Source organism: Nymphaea colorata, chromosome 3 (genome assembly GCF_008831285.2).
Source record: "Nymphaea colorata isolate Beijing-Zhang1983 chromosome 3, ASM883128v2, whole genome shotgun sequence".
NCBI classification, from domain to species: Eukaryota; Viridiplantae; Streptophyta; class Magnoliopsida; order Nymphaeales; family Nymphaeaceae; genus Nymphaea; species Nymphaea colorata.
Window position 1 is genome coordinate 7,081,562 of NC_045140.1, and position 22,497 is coordinate 7,104,058.

A 22,497-nucleotide genomic window follows, 5' to 3' on the forward strand; every position below is an offset into this window, starting at 1 on the left:
AACGGATCATTTAACATTAGTTGAATGATTTGGAGTTCTTGTGGAATAAAATGCATGGTCCTGTCAGTATGAACAGGTGCATTGCATACATTTGCATACATTTGTTGATCGAGATGACATTTTCGAATTCTCAAGGTGTCAACGCTCTATGTTGTAAAAAAGGGATGGGCACCAACATAGAAGTTTAAGCATGATAAGAGTGGCACCTAAGGGGGACGAATGGTTAGGTGGAGGCTTTGCTTACTTTCTTGGGTGGTAGGATAAAATATTCTTTCTGCTTATCCAAGAGATGCATTTTGACCGCTATCCATCGTCCAAACCCATCTATTTCATGATATTTCCTAGTTTTATTTGAAAAAACAATTAATATATATTTTAAAGTTTTTATGAAAACCAAAAAACTGATATTTTCAACCTCGGAATTTGCCAACATGTTTCTCCTTTGCAGCCGATATGATGCACTGTATATCCTTCGTAAGAAGCACAAAATCAAAAGTTCAAAATCACCATTACAGTTAAAATAAAATAAAAATTTCCAAACCATATCTAGCTCTTTAACTTGATAGGAGCACCCACCAATTTCTTGTTTGACAACACGGTCCTATTTGTCATGTTTGGGACAATGCGTTGAGCTTATCTGCTCAGGCGCTCCAGATCCGACTCATCCCGACGGGAAATCTCAGACCGATCTAGCTACCATCTCTATGACTTTAGTCTTGCAATTATCGTTCTTTTTGTCGAATATCCAATGTGGAAAGAGAGCGAATAGGTTCACAAGTTAGAGTTCTCCGAACAATTAGTTCCCACAATTTTAGCTTCACGGTGCATTATATTTCAGGATTTACGTTAGGTCTTAAAAAAGTGAATGAGGGTTTGCTCTATCTTAGCCACTAGTTATTAAACCACATGAAATGAAACGACGATTGAGGTTGGACTTGGTCATCCACAAACTTCGGAATTTTTTTTTGTTTTTTTTTTTTTTTTTTTTTTTTTTGCTGCCTCTTCAGCAAACGTTTATCGGCAACATATGTGGTGTCGGTAGGTGGGAGCTGCTATGCCTCTCGAAGTCACGTTGCTCACTTAAGCTACCTTTCCATTTGGCATTCTCCACGACCAGAATCGCCTGAAAGTTAACACTTGTCTGGCCGATCTGGCTAAAGAAGGAAAGGGTGATGTAACTTTTCGAGGTGGATGTTTGGATCAGAGAATTGCTACCAAACCCCAAGTGGGTAGTTCGATTGTCATCCCCTACTTACCATTCAAGCTTCTTTGAACCTCATGTTGACTACTAGACGGCTATCTAATTCCCTGCTCTTTTAACTCACTCCCCTTGAATCTCCAAATCACTTGCGCACACAGGAAATCCAAACCAGCTCCAATCTGCTACAGCATTGTTGTTCCTCCATGTGGTTTCTGAAGAGCATAAGGTTCTTGCATCTCCCTCTTTTCTCCTGCCATTTATGTTCACATGTAATTTTTATTTATTCATTTACTTGTTTGGTTGTTTATTTTTCCCTTGTTAAAGAGGAAACATGGAACAACGAATTGCGTCGTTGTAGTAATCCCCGGCTTTCGTGGACACAATGGGAGACATTTAAAGTTTTCCTATTATTGTCTTCCTTGTTATGGCTCGGAACAGAATGGCTTCTTCTATCATCAATTTCAGATGAGACTAATATGTTCTTCTATTTTTCCGCTTGTTAGTTTTAACCTTTTCTGCTGCTACATGCCTTTAATTGAACATTCCCAGATATTCTGGTAGTGCGCATCATTTAAGCAATGAAATTAGGTGATTTGCCTTGAGACCACATAGTGATGAACTTGACGGACTTCTACTGATTACCCCAATGTTCTGTTGTTTCACCTAAACTCCTACTACTATGTTCCAGATATTTCACTTAGCAGGAACCAATGTATTTTTCTGGGACAGTTTCGGTGCACCGTGATGGGTTCAAGTAACCGGTCCCCTTAACAGCTCTGAGCCACATGAAATTTGTCTAACTAGAAGTTGATCGTATCAGAATGGGATTAATATTGTCTTTATCAGATTTATACACACAGTGTCAGATCTATTCATTTTTAGTGGCATTTACGTTAGAGAATGCTTCGGTTGTGATCCGATTTTATGTGAACATACAGCTCCAATTTCAGTTTCAGGTCAACCATGATCAAGCTGAATCTGACAGAGGGTGGTTTTGTTTTCTGTAATTTGCAGAGGAAGAAAAACAAAAAAAGAAGAATCTTCTTTATTTTCCAACATTAATTGCTGATTGTGGTCTATGCTCTCCTTGGAAAATATTAAAAATAGCATTTTGCAGTAAAACACTTACTACCATCTTCTTGTTCCTTGATGTGGAAGTGAATGGTATGATCATATTGAGATCGTTGATGAAGAATCATTGGTCAGACGTTTTCCTGCATCTTTGATATTTCAAATTTCAGTTTTCCTGTGCTTCTATAGTTTCACTTGGTTTAATTTGGAAGAACAAAATTCTTCCTTTTCTTCTTTTTGTCAAAAGAAACAAATTAATGTTGAGAGATACTAGTCATGGTTTAGATCGGGTGTATATAATATACAATGGCATTGTTGCCGTGGAAGGTTCATAACAGATTACTGCTAAGGTCATAGTCTCCCCAAATCGTGTCCCAATGTTTGCTGTATATGCTTCGGTTGAACATGTAGGTCATAGTTCACATCATGTGTTTGGCATCTTCTTAAAGCTATTAGCTGCTGAGGATCACCTATGATCTTTATCTGATCTTTCCACTCCAGAGGGATCTCTGAGCAGAATCTTCTTGTGCTTTTCATTTGAACAGGACCATCTCAAATCTGTAGAACAATGCGCGGAAGGGCTACAAGAGCAATATATTCAGCTTCTGCATTTGCTAGATGGGCAGAGTTTGAAATTCTTTTCTTGTTGTTGTTCTTCATTGCATTTCTAATCCTCAAGGACATAGTGAGTATTCTAAGCCAGAAAAAGATTTGATTTTCCTACTAGTGAAGAAAAAGCACTCTCTTGTGTAGATACATTTTCATAATGAACAAAATGGTATAGCATTCCCTAAAGGTAATCTTGCCTCTTTGATGCAGGGAACTGGAACTTGTATGCTTCCTTTCCAAGAAGTGACCAGCAGGATAGCACGCTTTGTCAACATTGTGCCTCTGCGCGGTACTTAATTCACTTGTGAACTCTGCTAGATGTTGAGCACATAAATGTGATTAGTGTACCCAGTAATAACTATATAGAGTAGTCAAGTTTTAGGATATCTGTTGAGTGTATTTGGTGTTTTTTTCCATGAGAATTACTTCTTTTGCACATTTTACAGCTGTAAATTGAGATCAAGTCACCTGGTGCTTCATGCAACATGTACCACATGCACATATATAATTGTCGTGTACTTTTCAATATTCCATGAATTATGTGACTCTGTTGGTCCTCTGCATTCACAAGTGACAATGCCCAATGACCTGATCTACGATCTGCTCACAAACTTTGGAACATTTAGTCTCAATTCCCCTAGTTTGCTTAGAGAGAAAATTTTCAATGTAATTCTTTCTGTTCAGAATTAGGCACTGACATCTAAAAGCTGATTGATGGCAGGTGGACAAATGAGCAATGTAGGCAAAACCAGAAAATTTGGGCAAGAGAGGATCTATATGTTTGATCAGAGAACAGGTTCTGTAGCGCACTAGAAAATGAAAGATCTCTTCCTTGTCCTAGCCGAACAATTGGGCATGGAAGCTTTTATGGGAATTTGCCTGCAAAATCATGCAACTCACTGTTCGTTTAGTTCAGCTGTGCGTTGGACTCCACGTCTGCAAGTACAATGAGATTTACATTCAATCTCTTTTCCAGAATTTGTACCTGGAATACAATTGGGTCTTCATGACAAAGCCTCAGGAAGAAATGTTTGGGAAGGAAAGAGACACAGACGATAGGGGGTTAAAAGCACCTTGATAAAGAGAAAACTGTTACAATCTGAAGAACTCAAGCCATTATATTTTCTTGCTGCAAGAGGAACTTGTACCAGCGTCCTTCCCACTATACTTAGTTTTCTAGCTATACAATTATCTTCCTTCTTTACTTTCTTTACATTCTTCAGAAAATTGCAGAACAGAACATAGAAGTGCCGCAGCCACAGATATTTTTCCTAGCGTGTGTTTCTTTGCATGCAGCAGGTCGGACACCCATATTTTACACAGGCGGTGTGCGTGCCTTGCTGTTCCGAACATGGAGTTGTGAAAGATGCCAAATCGTTTGTTTAGAAGGGCTGGAAACTCATATTTACTACAACTAAAAATTTTCTGAAAAAATAAGTAGGCTTCAAAATTTTTGAAAATCCAAGGGGATCTTGTAACCAGCAGCGGAGCTAAGTATGTGCATGTGTGGGGGCCGGGCAGCTGCAGCAGAGTTAGTGAGTTAGTGTGCATGGACTTTACTACTTTAGCTATATAATATTGCTCTCGAAATACATACACTCGTATTGTTGTGTGGGGGCCGGGCAGCTGCAGCAGAGTTAGTGTGCATGGACTTTACTACTTTAGCTATATAATATTGCTCACGAAATACATACACTCGTATTGTTGTGTGGGGGCCGGGCAGCTGCAGCAGAGTTAGTGAGTTAGTGTGCATGGACTTTACTACTTTAACTATATAATATTGCTCTCGAAATACATACACTCGTATTGTTGTGTGGGGGCCGGGCAGCTGCAGCAGAGTTAGTGTGCATGGACTTTACTACTTTGGCTATATAATATTGCTCTCGAAATACATACACTCGTATTGTTGTGTGGGGGCCGGGCAGCTGCAGCAGAGTTAGTGTGCATGGACTTTACTACTTTAGCTATATAATATTGCTCTCGAAATACATACACTCGTATTGTTGTGTGGGGGTCGGGCAGCTGCAGCAGAGTTAGTGTGCATGGACTTTACTACTTTAGCTATATAATATTGCTCTCGAAATACATACACTCGTATTGTGGAAGTATATACAAAGATCACATGACCGCATTATTGCGATTAGACCTTATAAATATGCATTTAGCATATTTTATTTGATGAAACTAGTCTTTTAGACCATGTCCATAAAAATCTCAATTTTGAATCTTGAAGGTTTATGGCGAAATGACGGAATCCATCAAAATTATACTGAAAAAATTCTTCCAAGACACTGAGATACTCATATTTACTTGAAATTTGGGTTATATATATATATGTGTGTGTGTTATATCTGTGTGTGATACATTCGGAAGAATGTGATGCATCCAATAATTGAAGCATGAGTCACGACCAGTGCATGAGAGCTCCTCAATAGATGATTTTTTTTTAGTACTTAGATGCTTTTGATAAGGTACTGGTACAAGCAATTAAATAGATGGTCTTCTAAGTTCTAATTGGCTCCCCTTTTTGATTGGCTGAACGACAGCCACATGATGATTGACAAGGATGATGATGATGACAATGATCAAGCATCATCGCCACAGAATATTTGCCAACCATCGCCTCCTTGTGGACTGGACCTAGTTATTCTTGGTTGGACCCGATCCAAACAACTGCTTGACTTGGTCTGTTAACTCTGACTTTGGTCATGAGCCTCCAGATTTTGCTAGAGAAGGCTCCAAGTTGGGCTGTGGGTTGACCCATGACTGAGTCAAGTTCTTTGACACGCCATAAATTTAAGTTGGCATTGCCGCCAAGAACGGGTTACACGTCAAACACCTACCTTCAACCGGATCGATTCGGCAAGATCGATTTAGCTCGTGTTTGTTGATCAAATAGAAAGATGCATCAAAACACAATTTTTAGTAAAATAAAATTTTTTTGCATTCTTCTGAAAATTCACAATTATGCCAGGGATGCCCTATTTTACCTCAAACTTTTGGTTTGGCCAAAATGACCATTTTACCCCTTCACAATGTGATTTTTGGGCTAACTTTCTGAAGACATTTAAACGTAGGGCCGTCCACTTGAACTAGGGTCAAAACCATGTCATTTAGACACGCAACATTTAAAGCCTAGGAAATTAGAGTACACTAGGTGTCATCATCTTGCCAAATGACCATTTTGCCCCCAATTTTATATTTTAGAGTCTTAGACGCTTAACTTTAGAAAACCTTCAAAACTCTAAGACTTGTCTAAAAACTATCTCAATTAGTATCATTCTCATCCTTACAAGACTTTGGGCCACCACGTCATGGAGACCCACTGACTAGGTCCATTCTGCCAGAGTGGTACGTGAACTGGCTAGAGAAGTTCTTGCTGGTGTTTCCCCATCGCCTAGACAATTGTGGGTTGGAAACCATGGCTCTGTCACCTTGTGAGGTGGTGAACGACAACCTTATTCAAACCTTCACAGAGCAGTGGATCCCATTTACCTCCAACTTTTGGTTCCCATGGGGATAGGCGGCACTACTCATGGATGACTTCATAGACATCCTTGCTCTTCCCAAGCCGGCTTAGAGAACCCATGATTAAACGGTTTGTGATTAGCACGAGTGCATGCAACCACAAGGACATGTTGTTCCACCTGACTGACATAAGGAGTTGGTACTTGAAGAAGGAGGGAGACAGTCATCACATCCATTTGGTAAATTTTTATGTGCATTTTGAAGACACTGCAGATAAGATAAGAGTTCGACTTAGAAGGCTCAGCACATGACAAGCGAGGTGATGACAGTGTATTGTTGGACTCATGATCTTGGCCAATAAACGAGGCACACGGTCTTCGCACTTTACTGCTTTTCAAGATGTGGGGTAGCTTCAAAAATCGATGTCACTTTCTTGCAGTGGCTGGCCTAGCCTTCCTGTACAGAGGACTCATGCAGTTCACTATGCATGATTCAGTCATACTTAAAAAACTGCGCATGGTTTCTACATAAGTGGTTCTATCGACATGTTGTTCAGTAAGAATACAGTTTTCAAACCTTTAAGGGACAACATCTATCACTATGTACGTACAGGCAGATGATGGATAATATAACAAAGGAACAAGTAGTCTGGAACTACTTTTCTAGGAAAGAGCAAAAGGAGCAATACATGTTTTCCTAGAGAACTGACATCCTTCTTCTGGAACACATATATGAGAGTTTTTATTCAGACCCGGTGTTTTCTTCTTAGTCAGGTGCGAGAGATCAACGACAGAGTATGCTGAGCCTAGGACAATTGCTTGGGAGGGTGCACACTGGCATGTTCTTATCCTATAACTTGCTCTTCATGTGGCCGTTGATCCATGAAGCCAACATTGTTTCCTCAACATTGCATCAATTTTGTAACAAATGGAGCTGTGAATGAATACTCACCACTGTCCTAGCTAAAAATTTAGTTGAGAAGCCTGAGTGGTATATATTGTTCTGGTCCCCAACATCAAACAGTCAAGGGAGGTGACTTTAAGTGATAGCCTCAAGTGCTTGTGACTGGAAAAAACAGTTGAACAGGCTAACACAATAGAGTGAAAGGGCCCTACTTTCCTCAAGTTGGATAGCAGAATCAAGGAAGCAGCCATCAAGGACCACTCATTGTACCAAAGATTTTTTGAGCAACTGAAGGGCTTCTGTATGATGATCATGCTAGGCTATCAGCCACATGGAGGTTTAATGTTCAATCGAAAAGCCCTTAGAGTCCTAAAATGTTTGTTATTACCAACTTGTCTTGTTTTATTTCTCTAGTATTGTAGAGACAATAGGGTTCTTGAGTCATTTTCTCTTAAATTGATAAAGTCAAGTTTTTTTAGCCCAATTTCTCTTTTTCTCATCATTATATTCACATAATCACGATGGCATCCCAACCCGTTTACAAATTGGTGTCCAATCCCAAAATCCTACAACAACACTGGTTGTGTAGAACTTCTATTGTCAATGATGCTCTAAACAAGGAATAGAGATATGTAAGAGCCAAGCAGTCCATAAGAGAGGTAAAGCATGAAGGGCAAAAATTAAATTTAGCAGAATTCATAGAGTAAGCACAATTGTATAATCATGGCTTGCTTCAAACATATTGAACAGCCTCACCAAAGAGGTCAATTTTGGAATAACTAAAGAACAAAAAAATCATACAAATTGGAGCAAACTTGAGCCTACAAGAAGAAGGTAGGCTTGCATAATCATTGAATGATTATAAGGAAGTGATCGCCCTAACTTGCGAGGACATGTTAAGCCTAGACCCGAAACTTGTAGAACAAAAACTCAATTTCAAACCAATAAGTTGTCTGGTGAAGAAGAAGTAAAAACATCCAGATTCATGGGTCAAAGGAAAAGTAAAAAATGAATGAAGGACCACTTCAAGGCTAAGTTCATTAGAGCTATTGCTTATCTGAAATGACTCACAAACATAGTGTTTGTGCCAAGAATTGAAAAGTCATAATCTATGTAGATTTTAGAGATCTCAATAATGCCACACCCAAGAATAACTACCCACTGCTGAATACAGACCTACTTGTCGACAATATGGTTAGTCATGCAATGTTCACTTATATAGACAACTACTCTAAATATAATCAAATCAAGTTGACAACCAAGGATCAACTGAAGACCTCTGTTATTACCCTTGGGGAACCTTCTACTACACTATAATGTCATTTTAGTTAAAGAATGCATGAACTACCAAACAAAGAGCTATGGGCACCATCCTTCATGACCAGATGTACAAGTACATTGATGCGTACATTGATGACATCCTGGTCAATCCAAGACTCATGAATACCATATTGGGGTGTCCACACAAGTTTTTGATCGACTACTGCAATACAAGTTTAGATTAAATCTACACTAGTATGTACTTGGTGTCAAGTGATCATATTCAGATTAAATATTTGAACAAAATACTTTAAAAAATTTGGATATGAAAAAGTTTAACGTCCGATCAAAAAATGAGATCAAATTTGAATTTCAAAACTAATGGCTAATTGAATTTTGATTACAATCCATTTTAAGTAAATATTCAATCAAATTCAAATTTTGATTCAATTTCAAATTAATAACTATTAATATATCTATTAAGGCAAGAGTTGACAACACTATCGAGCTGGAGCTAATGCCTAAAGTCGATAAACTGGTTGATGGATCTACTAAAGGAGGAAATCATAAAAGCAAGCATAAAGATAGCAAAAGAAAATACAGTAGCAAATCTATTTGGTTGTAACTTCGTAAGTTAAGAAGATAAAATTGATAACAACACTAATATGATGGGATGAGACACTATAAATCATGAATGATATTAAGAACATCTTTATTTGCGTATACTCTCTAGTGGATGTTCACATTATTGTTGAACCATGTAAACGTTGGTCTTTTTTTTCTCTTTTTATTCTGGGTAGTTGCACAACATCAATTTTTTGTCTGAGTAGCATCAACATTCATGGCATCTTTCTAAGGAAACATTCATTCAACACCTAGATAGGTGTGCAATTTCCTATACTTTCTTTCCCAACGATCTTCAATATTTTTTATTATAGGATAGATATTGATCCTTCTATAGGGAGTCAATTCATCTCACTTTTGGAAGACTATAATCTAATGGGATATGTAGATGGTTCCAATAAGAGCTTTAAAGAATGGATTTCCAAGTCAAATAGTACAAAAATCCAAAGTCCAAAATATAAAAAAGCAGCAACATAATCTACTTTTATTAAGTTGCATCAAGTCCTCACTTGCAGATGTAGTTCACAACCACATAGTTGGATTAAAGTCATCAGATGAAGTATAGATTGTCATGAAGAGGAAGTATGTAGCATGATCTACGACACACATGCAACAACTAAAAGGGCAACCTCAGAATTGAAGAGGGGGTGATGAATATATGCAACAACTAAAGAGTTACTTCAAAACTAAAGAGGGGTAATAAATATATATCAAAATATTTTTGTACAACTAAAAATATCACTCAGGAACTCACTTTATCCTCAAAGTGAGTTCAGGATGAATTCATTACTTACATATTAGCTTGTCTACCAATGTATGAATATGGCTCCTTGTGAATGGCCTTGAACACCCCAAGTTTGATGCCAAAATAATATAATGTGGCTTTTGACAGCATGAGAGATGGCAACTAATACCCCAAGTTTGGGAAAACACATCATGTTACATCTAAAATGAGTAAGTTATTTATGCATGAGCCTTATCACACAGCGAGCAAGTGAAGATAGGGAATGGAGTAGGTTTGAAGATCAGAAGCATTCATAACTCTTCTTTCTCTTCAAACCTCTCTACTTTTCTTATGAAAACTTGATATCAATTCAAAAGCTTGCAAGAGATAATAGTGTTTTCTCGAGTTGGATCGTAATGATTGCTAAGTGAAGGACATCCACACCAAGAAAAGTGTTGCTCAAGGAACTAGTTCAAATAGATCATACAAATTGCAGTTCAATAGAATGCAAATAAGTGATCTTCAGTCAGCCAATGCTATGGTTGGTGAGTGTGCTTCTCTTGAGAGATAGCATGATAGAAAGGTTTATTCATCATTCAAAATAGTGCAAGCAATGATGATAGACAATGTGAAGCATGTCAATTACGGAAAGCTTATGCTCTACTTTTTGACAAAATTTCATACATGTTCAACAATCTTTAAATTTGATTTTTGTTGATGTTTGGGGACTCAGACTGGTCTCTTCTTTGCATGGACATTATCAATGTATTGCCTTTGTTGATGGATTATCTTGTTTTAGATTGACTTACATTCTGAAATATAAGTTTGAAGAATGAATATATTTAAATATTTCCAAACAATGATTGAAAATGAACTTGAACGACACATAAAGGTTGTTCAAATCAATTGGTTGTTGATTATAAGTTTCTTGTCACATATTTAAAGGAAAATAGGATAAAATACAAGATCATTTGTCCACATGCGCATGAACAGGCAGGCAAGAAAGGCCGAACACTAACGTTGAAATCGGCCTTGATTTCTCGCTCATGCATACATACGACACAAGTTTTGAGACTATTTCTTTTTGTTTTACTTAAATAAAATGCTCTTTCTTGTTACTAAGATGCAATGACCATATTTCTTACATTTTGATCCACATCTAGATTATAAATGTTAACGGCTTTTCGATATGCATGTTATCCATATCTATGTCCATATAATGCTCACGCACTGCAGTTTAGAAAGAAGAAACTTTGAACTTTTCTCACTATACACATTCCAAAAACCTCATGGTGTTGATTATTTATCCCTCACCCAAGCTAATAAATATGCTCCCTGGCAATAGGCGAGGAAAGAAAAATATTCAACTCACATGCACAATAATACTTGGACCCTCACCCCACTACATACCATCTTAATATCAACAATTGGAGGATCAAAATGAATTCAAATGGCTCTATGGAGCAATATAAAGCACAATTAGTTGTTTGAGATTTCACATAAGAAGCAGATGTTTATTTTAAGTATAATTTGTTGTCACTATCGTTATATTCTTGTCGGTACCCTATTTGCCGACTCGATGTTTACAATGTGTTTTCCTAATGGAGTGTTATCATAGGATATCTATATGCATCAGCCGCATGGATTTATCAACACTCAATTTTCTTAGTATGTCTGCAAATTATCAAAGTCTTCATATGGGCTTGCGCAGACACTATGTGTTTGGTACCAGCACTTCAATCAGTTTTTTCTTGAGCTTGGTTTTTGTCTCCTCCAAGATTGACATGTCATTATTGTTGTTTGAGGGCAAAGATATAATTCTTATGTTTATTTATATGGACAATATTCTCATTACTAAAAGTTCACACAGATATCTTGAGGAAGTTATGACTAGACTTAGCGATGAATTTGCTCTTAAAGACCTTAGATCCCCACACTACTTTCTTGAAATTGAGGTATTCTTTAGATGGTCTCCACATAAGCCAATGGTAGTATATGATCAATCTTCTTCAATGCATGGGGATGAAAAATGTCAAAGCTACTGCCATATCTCTTGCCATTGGTACTCATTTATCTAAACTAGTGGTGTCCCTTTGGCCAATCCTACCAAGAATCATCATGGAAGTCGTACAGTACCTCACAATGACTAAGTCTGACCTTGCATACATTGTTAACAAGGTCTGCCAATTTATGCACTCTTTGTTCATGGGGCTTTGACTCTCTCCTATTGATGTTCATGGTGCTACTGTCAAACACATTGTATGGTATGTTAACTCTACCATTGACTATGGGTGCACTTGAGACCCACATCTAAGTCTTATCTCATTGCATTCTTTCATGCCGACTAGGTTGGGAATCTTGATGGTAAAAAAAGCAACTGGTAGTTGTGTTGTCTTTCTTGAACATTATCTTGTCTACTATTGTGCATTCTAGTATAGAAGCATAACATTGTGCTCTTACAACTCATTTCACTCTACAATTCCTTTGTGTACATCAATGCTACATGCAGGGGCAAAGTGAAGATTTTTTATAAGGGCGGGCCAAACGGTCCAATGAACATATCTAGGTAGCCAAAGTAAATTCGAATCCAAAAAATACATTATGCAACAAAAAAAATTTCAATTAATGTAATGTATTTTGTTTTAATGAGTTGGGATGGGGCCATGACCTAGACACACCCCCCCCTGGCTGCATGTTTGTCTGTCAACCTCATTAATTATCAATGAAGTAAGTCATAATGCATGAAATGCATTAATTTTTAATATTATTTTCATGTAATTTTGATGTAATTTAATGTTTAAATCCTCATGTTTGTGTTTGGGTAAGGTTCAATGAGTTGCGGTTTGAATTTGATCGAAATCAGACCTCAAACGAAGAAATTACGTGCAAAAAAGTGAAAATTTGCCACCTAAAGGTAGAATCATTTTTGTCTATCTTAAAACTCCATATTTTTTATTGAATTTATGCCCTTGAGTCTTATTTCACACTTATTTAAGTTTAGATCTTGCATTTTGTTTTAATGAATTTAGGTTTATGTAGAAACTAGATGAATCAAGTAGAAAATAAAGGAGATAGGAGTGTTTTTATAAAAAGTGAGTTGAGAGACGCATTTTGAAAAATTAATGACAAAACGTTGGAGCTAGGGTGCAAACTCTAGCTCATATTTTACGATGGGCGCAACTGCTCCCGTTCCCTCTCGCTCTCCTCTTGGAGCTTCCTTGGTGACGTCTTAGTAGTAGCTCCATCCAACTACCTAGGTGACACCTCTTGGTGGAGAACCCTCAACTAGTCGTGACCCATTCTTCTTCCATGCCTTATTTCTCTCAAAACCTAGTAGCCAAACTCGGTGGGGTGAAGGATTGATGCCAACAAAGGATTCTAAAAGCTGGATGGTGTGCCCAATCCGGGATTCAAAGAGCTCAAAACCTGCTTTAGGTAGGTCTTCATGATTTCTTGCTTGTTGTGTCATAGATTACACATTTTTTCTTGATTTTCAGTCATAGGGCTTTAGGATTTCCTTTTTTGCAGTAAATGAATATTTGTTCTTAGTTACTTTTTTGCTAAATCAATGTTTGGGTTGTCTAGATTGATATGCATTTGGTATTTCAGTGATTGTGTATGCATTTTTGGCAAAGGGGTCGAGTAGCTTATAAGTATACATCATAGTTGTTGTTTTTCCATCATGTACTGCCCACCATTTGTGTTTTCTAGCAGGTAGGCTTTAGTTTTTAGCTATTTTTTGTTGGAGTAGATCTAACATTTATGTAGACTAGCCTCTTTAGCCAGGTGGAGCGTGTTGGTCTTGGACAATAACTTTTGTGTAGTATCTTTTAATTTTGAATTCTCAAGCGTGAATTTAGTGTGTTTTATCTTGTCTTAGGTAGCGACTGTAGTTATACCACTAGTTAACTAGTTAAAGTCGATAGAGTTTAGGTGTCAATGACATTTACTTTATGTTTAGTTGCTATAATTGTTCACTAGTCATTTTTATAGGTTTCCAATTAGTATAGAATTAATTTATAGTAATTAATTGTTATGTTTACTTCAAGATCTTTTTTTAGTTGTATAAATTCCTAGTTAGATGCAATGATGCATGTTAAATTTAGTTGTGTGCTGTTATTGCATTTTCTAATTTTATATCAGTGTGTATGCATATTAGTTTGTTGCTTATTATGTTTTGACTGCAATTTTTATTGTAGAATGGATGAATAGTTATCTTTCAATTATATTAGTTTTTATATAAAATAGTTGTTAATCCATATTTGTAGCTAATTTAATACTGTAAACTGTTGTGCTTTGTATTCTTTAGTTTGAGTGCAATGCATATGTGTCTTATGTTGTTCCTTAGCACCGTTTCCTTCAATTCCTGCTATAGGTCGGTAAATTAGATAATTATTTGTTATTTAGATTAGTTTTTAAGCAAAAACTAGTGGTTAATCATGTTTTACTGTGATTATCTTGGTTTAGGTAGGTGTTGTTTGTTTTTTGTTAATCACTTTTATTTGTTGTAGTCTAAAATTTATTATTCATACTTTAGAGTGTATGGTATAAATTGGACTTTTATTTGTTCATGTAGTAAAATTCTAGTTTTGCATTGCTCTAAGTGTTGTGCATTAGTATAAATAGGAGTGATTTCAGTAATTTTATTACTAGGACTGATCCTTTTTATTTTGTTTAGATTCCTTTTGAATTACAGCATAATTATTGACATTTTACTGATATAGCATAGATAAGTCATTTTTTGTTTGAATTTAGTCATTTCACTTTGTTTTAGGTATGTTAAAGTGGAGATCTTAGGATTGGACGTGGCCAGCACCTAGTACTTTCCCATTTCGTGCAGTTTTTTTTGTTTTTAGTTGTAGTTGTCTCAATTTATTGTTTGTTAATGGTGAATTAGTGTCATTTAATGTTTCCTAGTAAACAACATGCTAATTTCCATTGTTTTAGTTGATGTAATAATGCTTGTTATCTAGGTTAGTTGTAGATTTGATTTTTAGAAACTTGTATTCATGTTTTAGTTTAGTTTAGCTTATTATAATGCTCGCTGGTAGTTTTACTAGTGTAGATTTAATTTTAGTAGCTAAGTTGTAATTTTTTAGTTTAAATCACCTTTTTCTAGTATATTTGATTATCTTTCATTCCAATTAGTTTGTAGATAAATATTAGTTGGTAACTAGTGGATATAGTTATTTTTAGCTTGCGGATTGCTACTGGTTGATTTTCTACACTCTAGATAGAAAAAGTATCCAATTTTGTATTAGGTGTTTATTTTTATTGTAATTTCTATAGTTTATAGTGCAATTTAGCAGGAAAAATAGTTGTGTTTTGTTAAAAAATAGTTTTAGATGAAAATTAGTTTTTAATTAGTAGATGCACCTAGTTTTTAAATAATAGCTATTCTAGGGAGAGAAAGTACATGGTTTGCTTGAACATTTGTTATTTTGGTGCATTTCTCCTTCTAGTTTAGTTGTTTAGATTAGTATGCTTTCAAACTTCTAGTTCGTAGTCTTTAGTTGTTACCTTTAAGATCATTTTTGTATTCTAGAAATCTAGGTTAGTGGGTTGTGTAATTTTGAGTTCATGCATAAAATGCGATCGAACTAATCTAGACTTGGGTTAGCCGGCATTAACTAAGTCTAGATGTTTTTGACATAAAAGATACTAAAAGACGTTTGTATTCTGCATTAACAACCGGTTAGTACACATATGCATATACATGAGAAGTCTTATTTTTATGTTTTGGCAGCCTTTATTACTGCCATTTTATACTCTAACTTGTTGTGCAGTTGAAACTTGATTCATGCATTCTGCAGCCAGCTTAAAGGAAAGCAAGACGCATCAAGGAGGATGAAAAATTGTCCTTGTTGGATATTGGAGGTGCCATTGAAGATTGAGTCATCACGCATCTTCAAGAGAGCCACCATTTTAGATTTAAGATTTGAATTTCTTGTATTAGAATTTTGTTGTATTTTAAATACACATGTGTATTAGTTCAAAAGAGTCCATGCAACACCATTGAGCATTGAATCATCTTGTGGGATTTTAATTTTGTGTAATAGAAGCACTTTAATTGAGTAATTTTGTGTTTGTTCTATCTACATTCTTCTTAGATTCGCCTTGTCTTGATTATATAAGTCATGATACTCAATTGTTGTTGTCAAAGTTCGACTTGGACTCACCACTTGTGAAATCTGGTAAAAGTATAACTGGTGTGTAGTTTCACTTTGTATTGCAACAGGTTGTTTAATTTTATATATGTGAAGAGAGATTTGAATTGAACTATATTGTAAAATTGTATGTATAACCAAAACTGCACCGCACCACTAAACACTTCAAAATTGATGTGCACTTTATTCATGATCAATTCAACGATGAGATTTTACTGTTACAATCACATTCATATCAATGATCAACTTGCAGACATCATGATCGTACCTCTCTCTAGATTTTGTTTTCATCTACTCCAGCGCAAACTCAACACCCTATAAAGGCCGCTGAGTTTGTGTGGGGAGATTGTGGCAAGAGATGACAATGCTATTCAGTTAGTGCTAATGCCTAAAGACAATAATCTTGAAGATATGACTATTATGGTTGAAGCATCCACTCAAGAAAGAAATAGTGGAGATCAGTGTGGAGATTGCAATAGAAAAGGCAACACCAAATCTATGGGTTGTAACTTCAAAAATAATGTAACAGCTAAAATTGTTAACGTTCCTCATATTATGGGATGAGATCTTGTAAATCATGGATGACATTAATGGAACCTATCTCTCTCTCTCTGGTAGAGAGTACTCTCCTATGGATGGAGACATTGTTGTGGAACCACATAAACACTGATTTTTTTTTTCCTCTTTTTCTGTTCCTGTTAAGGTCATATACCAAGTATCTATTTATTTTGCACTTCAGTTCTTAACAATATCGTAATGGCATTTGGATTCTGTTGTACATTTAAAATTCATGCTCCAATTCAGATGTGAACATAAAAGCTGGATTTGGATTGTGAGTTTGAATAACAGATTTGTATATCGTATTAGGCTTTTCTTCATTTGTATAATTTGGATGCAAATCTGAATATCTAAACAACTGATAGATCGGACATGGAAACAGGTACATCTGATTTGAATCTGATCCTTTCACATCCCTAATAATAATTTCAAATAGAATTCATAGTAAGCAGCTCATTGCCCATAAAGGATCAAGCTCCACACCGTTTAGGCGTCTCTATCTCTAAGGCACGGATTGGAATTTGATTGCTCAGATAAGTCGTCTGCAAAGCTGAAATGTCAGCGTCGTGCAAGAGCTATTTGAAGACTCTTCGGAAAAATCTTGGGATAACTTATTCAGGTTTAATACATGCAGCGATTTTGCTTTGAACTTTAAGGGATTCGACTGAGAATCAAAGACTTTTGCTTCTCAACTAAACCCAGAAAGAAATATATGGGCAGTCAAACCCGTGCAGGATCGTTCCCTCATCTTGGAGTTTCAAACAAATGGAAAACACCTCATTATTGAAAGAAGTTGTGCCTTTTACGAAAACAAAATGCATTTTTTTCTATTCGTTTACCATCTGGGTGGCACATTAACTTACAACATAATAGAGAAAATTGGGAACCGCCAATGATGTAAAAAGTATATTTAGTTATCTTTCTTCTATATTAAGATTGTAAAAAGAGAGGTCTCTAGTTCGATTATGGTCGGTACTATGACTCTGTGTCTTAAATGGTGTGCGGTGCAGTAGCCAAACTGAAACATATAATGCTGCCATCATTGCCTTCAAACAAAATAGTAAAAAGAGAGGTCTCTAGTTCGAGATTTTAGATCTCTTTTATGGTGAGCCTCCCTCGTCCTTTATGCCCTTAGGTTGAAATGTCTCCGAATACCAACCCTTGGGCAATAATGATCCCCTTGTGTGCTATTTCTGTTCATCTAACCAAGCTCAACTGCTGATGTTGAGTCTCAAGCTCAGGCGTGATAATGCATGACTTCAGCTAAGCTCAAATTTGACAAGCTGATGTCTGGGGAAGACTGAATATTTGAGAGCACATCTAGTTCGATGTTGGTGGCCGAGGGGGCTTGTGTCATGAAAGAGTGGGGTCAAAACTCAATGCCGCCCACAAAGCATAGAATCCGCTAATTCTGCTCATGCCCACCCATGAATCAGGCCATCTTTCGTGGCTTGCTTACAGTTCACTGCACAAATACACGGCGAACTTTTTTCTTTTTTAACTCAAGCCAACCAACTACTGGTGTAAGATGAGTATGCGTATCTTCTTCCTATACCATAAGTGAATTAAAATTTGTGGCCTACCATATATCATGGTGGTGTCTAAAGCTACTAACCAAAGCCCATAAAAAGAAGCAATTTCTAGCAATATGGAAAGAAAGAGGTGGGGAGAGAGAGAGGAGGAGGAGAAGACTCCAAGCAGCTTTCCTTCCGACTTTCTAGCAAAGAATATGCCTGGTGTAGCTCGCACTAGGATTGAGAGGCTGGCGATTCTTTTCATGAGAGAAAAAGGCCGGGGGGCCGGCCGGCCTTGAGAAGGACGAAGGAGACGAGAAAAGAAAAGGAAAAAGAAGGAAAAGGGAGGAAGGTTAAGAGCCTGCCTCTTTGACCAACTGCCACTGTTCCCTCGCTCTGTAAAGGGGCATAATTCCTGAAGTAGGGCCTGCAACACCCCCACCAAGTTGCCAAGACGCGTTTGGTGGGCGACCAGAAGCAAATCTCGGCCACAACCGTCCACAACCAAACAAGCGCGGTGCTAGAGACTTTCTGGATCCTGATGATTCATGAGCCCCCATTAATAATTTCTGAATTCTTTTAAGAAAGCTACCCCTACCACATTCACAGTCAAATGCGGCACCCCTTCTCTCCATCTTTCCCAAGGCAATTCAGCACCCTCTCTCTCTCTCCCCACCTCCCCCCCAACCCGTCTCTCATAGTAGTTAATTAATGCCCCTGTGGAAAAGGCTAAAAACATACAGAGATGAGCCAACAGATGAAATAACGAGCCATCACATGGCATCTCTCTCTCTCTCACATGGCTCTCTCTCTCTCTCTCTCTCCTGCACAATCAACCATGAGACCATAGATTAATGCCAGTGAGAAATGGTTAAAAACTACACAGGGTACAGACAAATAAATCTGGTCATATGACCACGTTGCTTTTCAGCATCCAATCACCAAAAAAGAAGTTGTGACTTAAGGGACACTGGCCATCAAAGGCGGATCCTTGATGAGTCTTTTCCTTCTTCCGGTGCTTTAAAGGAATCACAAGCGAAAAGAGAAACAAAAAACAATCTCAAGAAAACAAAAGCAAAGGAGGGACGGAAAGACAACGTGTGAGATGACACCTCCCCACCGATTAAGGGGGTAATCTCACTAATCACATTCAAAGAAGTAAAGTCTGCTTTTTCTTTTCCTTTGGTTCGCTGTTAGAGGAAAAAAAAATTGCTTTTGAAAGATGGCCACAGGTCCGCAATAAACTCAGTCAATCTAAATGTTTTCGGGGCACAAATGGAGGGAGAGAGAGAGAGTAAACGACGGAAATTCGAGAAAAAAGCAATTAGGGGTCTATTATAATTCTGTACGCGAGCATGTTATCAATGAATGTGAATATGAAACTGAAACATGATTTGCCAAGTAACCAAGAAACGTAGAAAAGCAAGCATCAAAATTGGAAGAAAAAGGAAAGACAAAGGCAGGAGCAGAGAAGGAGAAAAGAAAGGGATAGCATTCAATTACTATCGATTGGCATCGAGAAGGAAGAAAGAAAGGATAGCATTCAATTACTATCGATTGGCATCTAATCATCTTCCACGGAACAACAAGGCAAGTTATCTGGCAGGTCGGTCCAAACCCAATAACAAACAGAAAGGAAGATCCAAGGAAGCAAACTGAACTAAAGAGGAAGCTTCGCCATTCCGAAAGACAAACTAACCATTGTTAAGAGAACAAAAAAACAGTAAAGAGCAAATAGCCAGAAAGAAATGGCGCAGAAATTAGAAAAAGGGGTTAAATTAGCCAATTATCAATTGAGGATCCGTCCTCCATACAGAAGAATCCATATGTACTTCCATTAATTAAGATGGAACGGAAAGAAAGAGACCATGAAGAATGGTACAAACAGAAGAAAAATAGCTTCAATGACTTCAGACAATAATTGCAAAACTAGATAGGTGAACAGCTATAGGCCATTGAAGTCTTTCTTTCTCCTACCCTAGAATACCGGTCCACCTTCTTTGTAGGAATTACGACCTAAAAAGAACCAACCAGTGAAGCCAACCACTCAAAGAAAGCGGGAACGAAGCAAAGAAAGGAAGGGATGAAATCAAAAAGCACAGCCATCCCTCTTTGACCAAACCCACTCATATTCACCATTCCAATACAAGGGGAAAAAGAATAAAGAGGAGAACCGTATTATGATTCCAAATACCCACCATAGTCACCATAATTCTTCTTACTTTTTTGGAATTCCTGCACTACTAAAGAAGAATCAACACCACACTGATTCACGAAGTAACTCTCGAATCCACGATTTTGTATACCATTATGATTGATTAAATTACAAAGTGAGGTGAAACAGAAACAATAAGAAAAGAAAGGCCATCCTTTTTCTGCTTCATATTATGAACAAATTAATTTTCTGATCACTCTCATCGGGGAGATTGGTCATCTTCCAAACATCCCCAAACGACTGAAGGATCTCTAAGATCAAGAACAAAACTTGACCGAACGCTTCAATCGCATTTTTTCTCTTTCTCACCTATTCTGAAAGATAAAAATTCATAGCCGCAAAGATATGCTGCAAAATTCATCATCGTCATCATCGCCATCCCCACAAGGTGGCAAATTCAAATCTAGAAAAGGCCTCCTCGCCAGGGGAGGCCTCGTCACCTCATCATCGACGACCGAAGACGATGAATCACAATCGCTGTGACACTCGTTCGGATCAACGCCACCACCACCACCACCGATGAACCCGTTCTGCATCAAACCACGGCCTGGCCAATCACATCCCCAAGCGCTCCTCCGATCCGGGGCACAGCTCCGCTTTGTGCCCTTCTGCTTCCTTGCCACGCCGCTCGCGAAGTTGCCGCCCGGTGAACCGCCCCGGTGCCGCCCTCCAGCGAGGTTCAGATCCATCTTCAGATCGACCTCACAGCTAGATGGGGCCTTAGCGTGGTGATTGCTTCTGGGGCTGCTCCATGACTCTACGGTGCTGCTCATGCTGGTGCTGCGATCCTCAACGGGGACGTAGGCGAAGTTGGTCTTCGCCTTCGGCCCCCGGAGAGCCCGGGCGGCCGCATCGTAGGCCCGCGCGGCGTCCTCCGCCGTGTCAAACGTTCCCAACCAGACGCGGCTCTTCTTCCACGGGTCCCTGATCTCTGCAGCGAATCTTCCCCATGGCCTCTTCCTGACCCCCCTGAAATGAATGTCTTTGGTGAGGGGCGCCCCACCCTCCTTAAACCCGTTCTTTGATTGAGGAATCATTGCGTCTGGATGTGTTGAAATACCAGATAAATCCAACAAAATCCTTGGAGCAAATACCGCCCAAACTCACAGATAGAGAAACACCCAGAAACAACGATTTCAATAGAGGCCACAGATGCAGACCCTCCGATCTTCCCTTCTTTAGTTCTTCAAAACGTGGGAAAACAATTTTTCTTATAATAGAAAAGAGAGGAACCAAATCTAACCCCAAAAACGGGAAGAAAGGATCATAAAAGAGCAACAAAAAATACAACCAAATCTATAGAAATCCCTTTTCTCTCAACAGCGGAAACCCCTTAAGAAGGATCAAACGCCAACGATTTCCGCAACACGGGACAAATACAGATCTAATATCAGGAAAAGGAAAAAAAGGGAAGGAAGGAAGAACCAAAAGGGCGTTGCTGGAGGGCCTAGATCGGAGAAAACTCCATGAATTCTCCTCCAAATAGGGAGGAAAAAGGAACCCACTAAGACAACCGACAGAAAGGGAAAATGCTCGCTCCACCAGAAGCCTTTATCCTTTTCCTCTCTTCTTGTCCCAAACCAGGAAAATACGTTGTGCAGAGATCGAAACAAAACTAGATCGAAAGAGAAGAGGCTGCAGGACGCTATTGGGCAGGCTTGGAGGGAGGGAAGGAGGAGGAGGAGAGGCTTGGAGAGAGAGAGGGGAGAGGGGAGGGATTTATTGGAGAGGTTTGGAGGGAAAGGGGGAGGAAATAAAGCAGAAGAAGGAGAGAAACGAGTGATGGCAGGGGGAGGAATGAGGATGGAGGAGCGCGTCCGCACATTAAATGACAAAAAAGACCCCTTTCCTCCAAATTTCTCCAAAACCCCCTACTATTTACCTTATTCTTTTTAAGACGATTTTGTTTTTCTTTTTTGCTATCTCACCTCCATTGGTGTACCATGTCAATGGATCTAATTGGGACCTGATACACCCGTTTTTATATCCAATTTGGATGTTCATTTCTTTGATTTAGAATCCAATTCGAATACGGGTGAATAAAAGTCTATGTTATATTGAATCTGATTTTTAAATTCTCAATCGAGTCCGAATTTTAATTTTACAATTGAATTTGAAACTAACTTTTCAATAGACTATTGGATCTGAACTGCATTATGCAATATTAAAAGGCCGCTATCAAA

At 38.0% G+C, this 22,497-nt stretch overlaps 1 protein-coding gene and 1 long non-coding RNA gene across 2 annotated transcripts; one reads left to right on the forward strand and one right to left on the reverse strand.

Annotated features, from left to right (window-relative positions):
* The first annotated feature begins 1,051 nt into the window (after positions 1-1,051).
* LOC116249755 (uncharacterized) lies at positions 1,052-4,085 on the forward strand. The gene is made up of 4 exons (XR_004171245.2): positions 1,052-1,427; positions 2,818-2,957; positions 3,092-3,170; positions 3,603-4,085. It is a non-coding gene; the product is annotated as an uncharacterized LOC116249755 (long non-coding RNA).
* A 16,292-nt stretch (positions 4,086-20,377) lies between these two features.
* Positions 20,378-22,053, reverse strand: LOC116251561 (ethylene-responsive transcription factor 3-like). Its single transcript, XM_031625901.2, has one exon. It carries the CDS (start codon positions 21,349-21,351, stop codon positions 20,644-20,646), a length of 708 nt encoding a protein of 235 aa, XP_031481761.1. The 5' UTR covers positions 21,352-22,053; the 3' UTR covers positions 20,378-20,643.
* Between the last annotated feature and the right edge of the window lie 444 nt (positions 22,054-22,497).